An 8,910-nucleotide genomic window follows, 5' to 3' on the forward strand; every position below is an offset into this window, starting at 1 on the left:
GACTAAATAATTCTGCTGGTTTCCATTAGAGTCTCCTCCTGATCTTCCCTAGACTCAGTTTTAAGAATAACGGATGTCCATGTGAGTGACCATAAGATAACCACCACAAAGGCTCATCATTGTTAATGGAAAAAATGAATGGAATGGATGAGCTCCATTTACTTTTTTGACCATGCAAACAAAACATTTAAAAATGGCAAAATGAAACAACATGCACATATTACAAGCTAGTGCACTTTACTTAATCTCATTGTATAGGTGTTGCCTCTATGAAATCTATTCTGTGTAGGCCTAAATAATAGGCTACTTTTGTATATATAGTAATATTGCCTCTAATTTCTTGAGGCATTTTCAGAGCTAAGATCTGCTGCAAGATATGTTCAGATTTAATTATTTAAAATATGGTAATTCAGATGGTTCAGAGGTCTGAACTTGAACCTAAACCACGCCAAAAATAATATCCCATCTCCACAAAGTGATCGTCAACTGAGACTTTTATTTTGAAGACCCCCGCGTCCTCCCATTACTTCCGTGTTTGCGTCTGTCCTGCGCGTTGCTTTTGCTGCAGACTCAAGAGTGTCTTCTGCCTGCTATTTTAAGATAAATAGTCATGTCTCTGGAGGTGGAATCCGCAGAGTAAGTAGTCCAGTTAAGTACTCGTAATGTAGAGTACATTTTATAATCAACTGCCTTCATATAACTCCGCTTTTGATCACATTTTCTGTCAATGAGGCCTGCCTCATCCTCTGCTGGCGTTAGCGTCCCAAGCTAGGCTAAGCTAAGATAAGCTAACTTACACTTATCCCCGTGTAGATGTTGTTTGCTCCTTTTTTGTAGCGAAGTGAAAGTAATTCAGTTCGAAGTGTCGCTGTGTTATTTAAAGTATTAATTTATCCGTATTTTGCGTTTTCAGTACTACACTGTGGACTAAACAGAACTGAAAGATAGAAAAGTTAGAATAAGTTAGCATTAGCTAAGGCTGCACTGCCAGTTGCTACAGAGACTGCTCTGACCGGGGAAGTACATTAATCAAACGAGCAAATTATTAGTCACATAATTTGTTGTCATACTAAATGTGTCTCATGTAAAGTCAGTATCCCATTTTTTTCCCTGCACATAACTAGAGCTTAACGTACAACATACATAGGTTATTTCAATAGGCCAGATTTCTCAACTGAAATGTTCCAGTTTTTAAATGTTTGTTGGCATATATTCTCTCTGATGTGCCCTTGAGCAAGACACTTGATTAACCCTAAAGCTCGACTGAAGATGTTTGAAGTTGATATCAATATTTAAGAGTTCAAAACTACATTCTTAAACTTTTATATAAGTGTGTACTACACCTTTTTCATAAGAGTCCCTTAAATTATGAAATAAGAATTGTGTCGTGACATTCTACATTTGAAAAATAAACTTTTTATGTACATAGTTATGACACTGTTTGTAAATCACAAACTTTTTATGTACATAGTAATGACGCTGTTTGTTAATCACAAACTTTTTATGTAGCATTTCTGTACTGTCTGCAGTTTCTTGTTACTGAGATTGACATGCAGCACTGTGCAAAAGTTTTAGGCACTAAAATTAAAGTGAAGATGGTTTATAAAATCAGCATTTGAGGTCACCACGTTTTGCCTTTAAAACAGCACCAGACCTGTCTCTGTCTACTCTCTCTTCATATGATCCCGGACTGACTCCATGATATTGAGATCAGAGCTCTGTGGGGGCTAGACCCACTATTGCAGGACCCCTTGTTCTTATTGTCTCTGAAGATATTTCCTTATAACTATGGCTATATGTTTTGAGTCGCTGTCATGTTGCAGAATTAAAATGTTCATAATCACTTTCTTCAGTTCAGAGGTGGCAATAGGAAAACAGATTTCCCAAAAATATATTGGTTGTTGTTTTGTTACTATTGATAAATGGTCTACTTACTTCTATGACTCATTAGTTAAATCAGCTGAGGTATCCTGCTGTCCTGCAATATTAGCTAATCCAAATGATTTACATGAGTTTTGTTTTCCACAGCGTGATCCGTCTGATTATGCAGTACTTAAAAGAAAACAATCTGCACCGGACTCTAGCCACCCTGCAGGAGGAGACCACAGTGTCTCTGAATACTGTGGACAGTATAGAGAGCTTTGTGGCTGACATAAACAGTGGCCACTGGGATACTGTCCTGCAAGCCATCCAGTCCCTCAAGCTGCCAGATAAGACCCTGATAGACCTCTATGAACAGGTGAGCTTTGGATAAATTGTGGTCTACAGCAAATCTTCTTTTCAATATGCTTATTATGCCCATGCTGGATTTTGGTATGCTCCTATATTACCAATGCATTCATTAGTTGTTTGAGGAAACATCTTTTATTTTCTACATAGTCCATCATTTCTTGCACCTCATAAACTGAATTCACCAGGTGTTTGATATGTTAATATTTCAGTATTCTTTGGTCATTGCACTCACTAGTTTTGTCTTTGTGTCATATTGTTAGTTGACACATGATTGTTGTCTCATTTCATTCTGTACAGAAATCTGTAATCTTTGTTCTGAAGTCTTACAATTTTTATTCATGTTGGTTTCCACTCAAGGAAGCATTTTTTTTAATTTACTGTTCTTGCTAATCCTTTCTCAGTGCAAGTGTTTTAGTTTAGTGTTATCATCCCAGTATTTGTTCCTCTGTTGTCAACAGTGATCTGTCAGCAGATCTTCCAATTAAAACAACTTGGTAGATTGTGACTGATGTCTCATTTCCTCAGAATCAAAAATGTCTGTGTTGTTTCCTGACCAGGTTGTGTTGGAGTTGATTGAGCTGAGAGAGCTGGGTGCAGCTCGTTCACTTCTCAGACAGACCGACCCCATGATCATGCTTAAACAAACTCAACCCGAGAGATACATCCACCTGGAGAACCTGCTGGCTCGCTCCTACTTTGATCCCAGAGAGGTGAGTCCAAACAAACCACGCAACAAGATGCACTCTTTGTTCATCCATGTTGGATCATTTTAGGATTAGTAGGTCGAACCAGTCATTTTACTGTTGGCTCCTAAACACCAAACACCCTGCACATTGGTTCAATTACTATTGTTCTATAAAGAGAACATTTGAAAAATTGCATTTGTCTGGAGTGGAGTTTTTGATGTTTGTGTTTCTTGTTATCCAGGCGTACCCAGACGGCAGCAGTAAGGAGAAGCGGCGAGTGGCCATCGCCCAGGCCCTGGCAGGGGAGGTCAGTGTGGTGCCACCCTCTCGTCTCATGGCTCTGCTGGGACAGGTAAGCGCTCTAGAAACCTGCAGGTGTGATGAGTGTCATTCCTCAAGAAGAGCCTCACCATGAAATAACTATTCCGCATCTTAAGTCTGACATATTCACAAGATATTTGTGTAGTCGTGCCTCTTGATTAATATTCCCCATACATACCAGTTATGCCACAATCAAAGTAAAGTGCTAATGATAATTTATCCACTTCTACTTTCTTCTCCTTCAGTCACTGAAGTGGCAGCAGCATCAGGGACTCCTGCCTCCTGGTATGACCATTGACTTATTCAGGGGTAAAGCTGCCGTCAAAGATGTGGAGGAGGAGCGCTTCCCCACCCAGCTCAGCAGACACATCAAGGTACCAACACTGTCCCAAAGTATGGATGGTAGAGAGTAACATTAATGGGTTGCTTCACCGATTCAAACTATGCATTCAGCCAAGCATGTTGTCATTTTAATTTCACAATTCAGTGAGTTATGTTCAGTTTCATGCCTCAAACATGTTGTGATGTGTTTTTCTCCCCTCCACAGTTTGGACAGAAATCTCACGTGGAGTGTTCCCGATTCTCCCCTGATGGTCAGTACCTGGTCACCGGCTCCGTGGACGGCTTCATTGAGGTCTGGAACTTCACCACCGGCAAAATCAGAAAGGTAGGTGACGCACAAGAGAGACACATAAAACAGATTTACTGTCTGGTTGAATACGATGCTACATGTACACATTTCTGCGTCACTGAAATAACAGTATGTACCGTGGCCTACAGGATCTGAAGTACCAGGCTCAGGATAACTTCATGATGATGGACGATGCAGTGTTGTGTATGTGCTTCAGTCGGGACACAGAGATGTTGGCCACTGGAGCACAAGACGGAAAGATCAAGGTAGGAGAGAAACTTTAGTTTTCTTATTGCTCTTAGGTGCTTTATTTTCTTACAACCTGAAATTATCTTGATGAAAACCCTAAAAAAGTATTTTGCTAATTTGTGTTGCACCTAATTTCAGTGTATTATTTGGTTTTCTATTCTACAAAAACATCAATTTTATTTCAGTATTGAACATTAAAACAAGGAAGTAGAATTTCAGACTGCTGAGAGGATTCACCTACTTGGTGCATGCTAATATCAGCAAGAAAAAATAAGTTAAAACGCCATTTGAACATTATTTTTGTCTGTGTGTATGTGTTTAGGTGTGGAAGATCCAGAGTGGTCAGTGTCTGAGGAGATTTGAACGTGCTCACAGTAAAGGAGTAACATGTGTCAGCTTCTGTAAAGACAGCAGCCAGCTCCTCAGCGCCTCCTTCGACCAGACAATTAGGTAAGTACCTTCAACCTTCTTGGTTCCTCCAAACTTTATATAAGTCAGCTGTGGAAGTAACTATTATGTCGTCTAGTTGATGGGGCTGTTGTGCCCTTAACTGAGCAACTTTTATGGGTAATGCTTGTGATGTTAATCCTTTGTGTATTGCGTAAGAATCCACGGACTGAAGTCAGGTAAAACTCTGAAGGAGTTCCGCGGTCACTCCTCATTCGTCAACGAGGCCACTTTCACTCCAGATGGACACCACATCATCAGCGCTTCCTCCGACGGTACAGTGAAGGTAAGAGAAGCAGCTTCTGAATGAAATTTCCATGTTCTAACAGCATCGTGTGTGTGCTTCATAATGACCCATGTCTTTTCTGCTTCAGGTGTGGAACATGAAGACCACCGAGTGCACAAACACCTTCAAACCTCTGGGCACGTCGGCAGGCACAGACATCACTGTCAACAACGTCGCCCTGCTGCCCAAGAACCCAGAGCACTTTGTAGTGTGTAACCGCTCCAACACGGTGGTCATCATGAACATGCAGGGACAGGTCAGTTCAAATCACCACCACAATAAACATCACAACACTTCATTCATGCAACTACATACATTATTTAAACAAGAGTTTAAATTGTTATGTGGAGAGGAAGTTTTTTTTCTGTGTTTTCTACCTTTTTTTTCATGTCATGAACTTTTGGTTGTATGTGTAATTTAGCTGTCTATTCGATACATTTGTTTTGATAGTATAATGCAGTATTTATTGAAGTCACAGACTTCCCTTTTTAAGTATGTGAATTATGATTGTTTGCTTGAAACACCTTCGCTTGTGCCATATAGAAATTAAAAGCTGTTTTGAGCTTATAAATCGAATATTCTCCTTGAAATCCTGTACAGTAAACACCAAGCTGTTGTAATTACCAAAAGTGTTTTCATCACGTAACCGGGGTAATAAAACTGCCCTCTCACATTTCTGCTTTCTGTGTGTGTAAATGTGTCTCCCTGTGCAGATTGTGAGGAGTTTCAGCTCTGGTAAGAGGGAAGGTGGTGACTTTGTGTGCTGCACACTGTCGCCACGCGGCGAGTGGATCTACTGCGTGGGTGAAGACTTTGTGCTCTACTGCTTCAGTACAGTCACAGGCAAACTGGAGAGAACGCTGACGGTACGTTACTGCGCCCAGAAGCTTAGATCAAAGTGTGCAGGAGGGTGGCAGCTCATTCGCTCCCCTGCTACAGAAAGTTCTGCCTGTGAAGTTTAGATCCAAGTGTTGAAGGTGGAATGTAGAGCTGCTTTATAACTTATTAATCAACAAAGAGAGAAACGACAAGCTTTTCATAATAATATTGATAACAGACGAGAAAAAGCTGCACATGTTTTTAATGTATAGAATGTAATATAACAATTTTTTCCTGTATTTTGACCTAATTGTCTCTCAACTTCTATAAATACTTAATAACAGTTACCAACAGTGTTAAAGTCTATGTTTTTGCACTATATTTGGAAAAAAAGTTAACATGTTAATATATTGTTAATTCACATTTTATCAGGATATGTGATTTGTGTGTATTAAAACCTGCGTATTAAAACTTGTTTATTTGAACAATTAGAATAGCTAGACATGCAGTGTTTTGAGTAAATGTAGTTTATACAAGAATTTAATATTAACATATAAATTGTTTTGTTTTCATGCAGGAGTAATTTCAGCACAGTTTAATTTTTATTGCACTGATTTGGTTTAATCCTCACAAGTCTTGTGGTTTACTGGTTACAGCTTGTGCTAGAACACATTACAGCTGGTAACTTCATTCACTGTTAAATACAATACTTTAGAGCTCAGATCCGCCTTTTACTAACTTACCAACAGCTGTATAACAAGCTTTTTCTTATATTGAGCTTAACCTACACACCATCCCTCATTTTAAACCACAGTATCGTGCTCACATCTCACTCCTGCCCCCTTCCAGGTCCACGAGAAGGACGTGATCGGCATCGCCCACCACCCCCACCAGAACCTCATCGGCACCTACAGTGAGGACGGCCTGCTGAAGCTCTGGAAGCCTTGAGTTTTAGCCCAAACTGAGACTGAACGTTCTCACTCAGCAGCTGCTCTCCTCACTCTGGACACTGCTCTGCCCTTTGTGTTTTGTTTGTGTCATTTTGCAGACTCAAAGGTTTGGATGTACATGTTGACGATCTCTGTTGCAGTGTCAGTTTTACACATTAAGCTGCATGTTTCCATTTGAAATTGGTAGTGTGTGTAATTAATAAAAAAGCAGACTGTACAGGTGTTTTAGGATGTTTTTTGTATTATTGAAAACATGCAGCTGAATGTTGACACTTTATGGTGTTAAGAGTTTTCACAGCAGAGCCTTATTTACCTCAACCCATGAGAGTAAAAGTTCATTTTTAGATTAATGGTCACTTCTTAAAATATAATACGAAAGTTTTTTTTGTTTGTTTTTTTTTATCGGAAAAGTGTCGTTCAATTTCTAAAATATTTCATTTTCAGTCCTTCAGTGCTTAACTTTTACACAGCTTATGAATTTGTAAGAGTGGGTATCATGTTATTCAAGTAGGGGATGTGAAGCAGAAACACTTGATCATTGCAAATACTATTTAACTACTCAAGAAAGGTGCCTATATATTTGTCCAAATAGTGAAAAAAAGGTCAATTGCAGTGATTATTACACATTTTCAGTTGCTTTTCAGATAGATATGGTTCTGCTGTTCAACAACCCACTGACATTTTTCAGAGCCCTCCTACATCAGACAGGGCAGTTGTCAGATGTTTGGGGTGAGGAGTGTAGATACTAGACTTATTTCTTGTTTTTGAAAATTCCATTTTTTGTAAATATATTTTTTAATAGCATTTTTTTTTTTTTTTTTTCAAAAAGACCTGGTTAAATAGTGTGTAGTTGTGTGTTGGTGTGTCTTTGTTTAAGTGAAGGTTCTCACTGCAAAAAATATATTGTTTCCCTGAGTTATTCCGTTCAAACATGGATGATCTTATTGTCATAAACATCTGTTTTTCCAGCAGAGATCTCAATGTGAATTCCAGAATACAAAATAATGCATTTCAGTTTTATAAGTCGTCCTGTTGTCCATGTGGAATACATGTCAGAGACTTTATTTATAAATCTTTTTTTTTTTTTCATCCCCAAGACATCTTTTGTTTTCTTGTTCCTGAAGCTAATTTTGGAAACTTCTCAAATCTTAAGTGCATGAATTACCAATAATTCGTACAAATCAAAGGATCTATAAACTTTTTGGATCAACAAATATCCCATGTAACACCTTTTGTCTGTGCCATTAAAGCTGTTTGACCAGATAAGCATCTTAAAGTCTTGTTGGTGGAGAAGCAGAATATTGGTAAAAATTTAAATTAATCTGATCATGTAAGAAATTCTGAACTTTTTAATGTTTAAAGAAATAAGGACACCAGATGTCACTGTGCAACCATCACTGAATGTCTTTGTAAGAGTTTCAAGAAGATCTATGTATCTGTCCAGATCTTCCAGCCTTGCATGCTGCCTTTGTGTAACAGAGAGGTTTGCAAACTCTGCTCCTCGATGAAGAGGAGGTTTGACTGAGTTTGATCCCTGGGTAAACCCTGTTCAGGGTCTGTTGGTGCAGTAACTGTGCAGAGAGGAGAGTCAAGTCAGCCAGAGAGAGAAATCCCAGGGCTTTCATTACTCCTTCAAAATAAAAGCATGCATTTGTCACTTTCACCTGGGATGTTTTCGAGTTTGAAAGTATTAGTTACTCAATTTATATCTCTGCATTGGTTGTCACCAAGATTTTCAAACCCAGTCTTTTTAAGTAGACAGGACATCTAATTAGAGGCAAAGATAGGCTATTTTAAGGTTAATATTTTCAATTTTAAACATGAATCTGCCTGGATGGTTAACCTCAGGTATTTCCCTGAGGGCTGGTCTTTGTGACTAACATTGCGAGCGCTAAGTTTTGAAATTGAAAGTTGTCACTAAGGTTCTTTGATGGCTGGCCTTACATATGGATTTTTATATTGTTCTTTGTGGGTGAAAACCAATTTTTTACTTTTTACTTGATTTGCAACCGTTTATTTTCATCATTGAATAATCTGATTATTATCTTGAGCATTTGTTTTGTCTGTAAAATATCAGAAAGTAGTAATAAATGCCCATTATAATTCCCCAGTTTAGAAGGTGACATTTTCAGATTCCTTGATTTTGTCCAATCATCTCTCTAAAACCTTAATATAATCAGTTTTTATCAAATGTGACAAAGAAAAGCAACAAATGTTCACATTTGAGAAGAAGCTGTAACCAGAGAAGTTTTAATGACTCAAGTGATTAATCTCTTATCAGAACATTTG

General features: G+C 38.5%; 1 protein-coding gene across 1 annotated transcript; it reads left to right on the top strand.

Annotated features, from left to right (window-relative positions):
• The first annotated feature begins 539 nt into the window (after positions 1-539).
• Positions 540-8,727, top strand: smu1a (SMU1 DNA replication regulator and spliceosomal factor a). Its single transcript, XM_056383650.1, has 12 exons — positions 540-636; positions 2,029-2,239; positions 2,790-2,942; positions 3,160-3,270; positions 3,485-3,613; positions 3,787-3,906; positions 4,020-4,136; positions 4,442-4,569; positions 4,726-4,852; positions 4,941-5,108; positions 5,566-5,718; positions 6,521-8,727. The coding sequence occupies exons 1-12, from the start codon at positions 611-613 to the stop codon at positions 6,617-6,619; spliced, it is 1,542 nt and encodes a 513-aa protein (XP_056239625.1). The 5' UTR covers positions 540-610; the 3' UTR covers positions 6,620-8,727.
• Positions 8,728-8,910: the final 183 nt, after the last annotated feature.

This window comes from Seriola aureovittata, chromosome 8 (assembly GCF_021018895.1).
Source record: "Seriola aureovittata isolate HTS-2021-v1 ecotype China chromosome 8, ASM2101889v1, whole genome shotgun sequence".
Lineage (NCBI taxonomy): Eukaryota > Metazoa > Chordata > Actinopteri > Carangiformes > Carangidae > Seriola > Seriola aureovittata.

What these genes read in the sequence shown, in the direction of transcription:
- smu1a (XM_056383650.1), top strand. Translation starts at nt 611, where the DNA reads ATGTCTCTGGAGGTGGAATCCGCAGA. An exon ending in AGCTCAGCAGACACATCAAG is followed by an intron (nt 3,614 to 3,786) that starts GTACCAACACTG and finishes TCCCCTCCACAG; the next exon opens with TTTGGACAGAAATCTCACGT. An exon ending in CCTCCGACGGTACAGTGAAG is followed by an intron (nt 4,853 to 4,940) that starts GTAAGAGAAGCA and finishes TTTCTGCTTCAG; the next exon opens with GTGTGGAACATGAAGACCAC.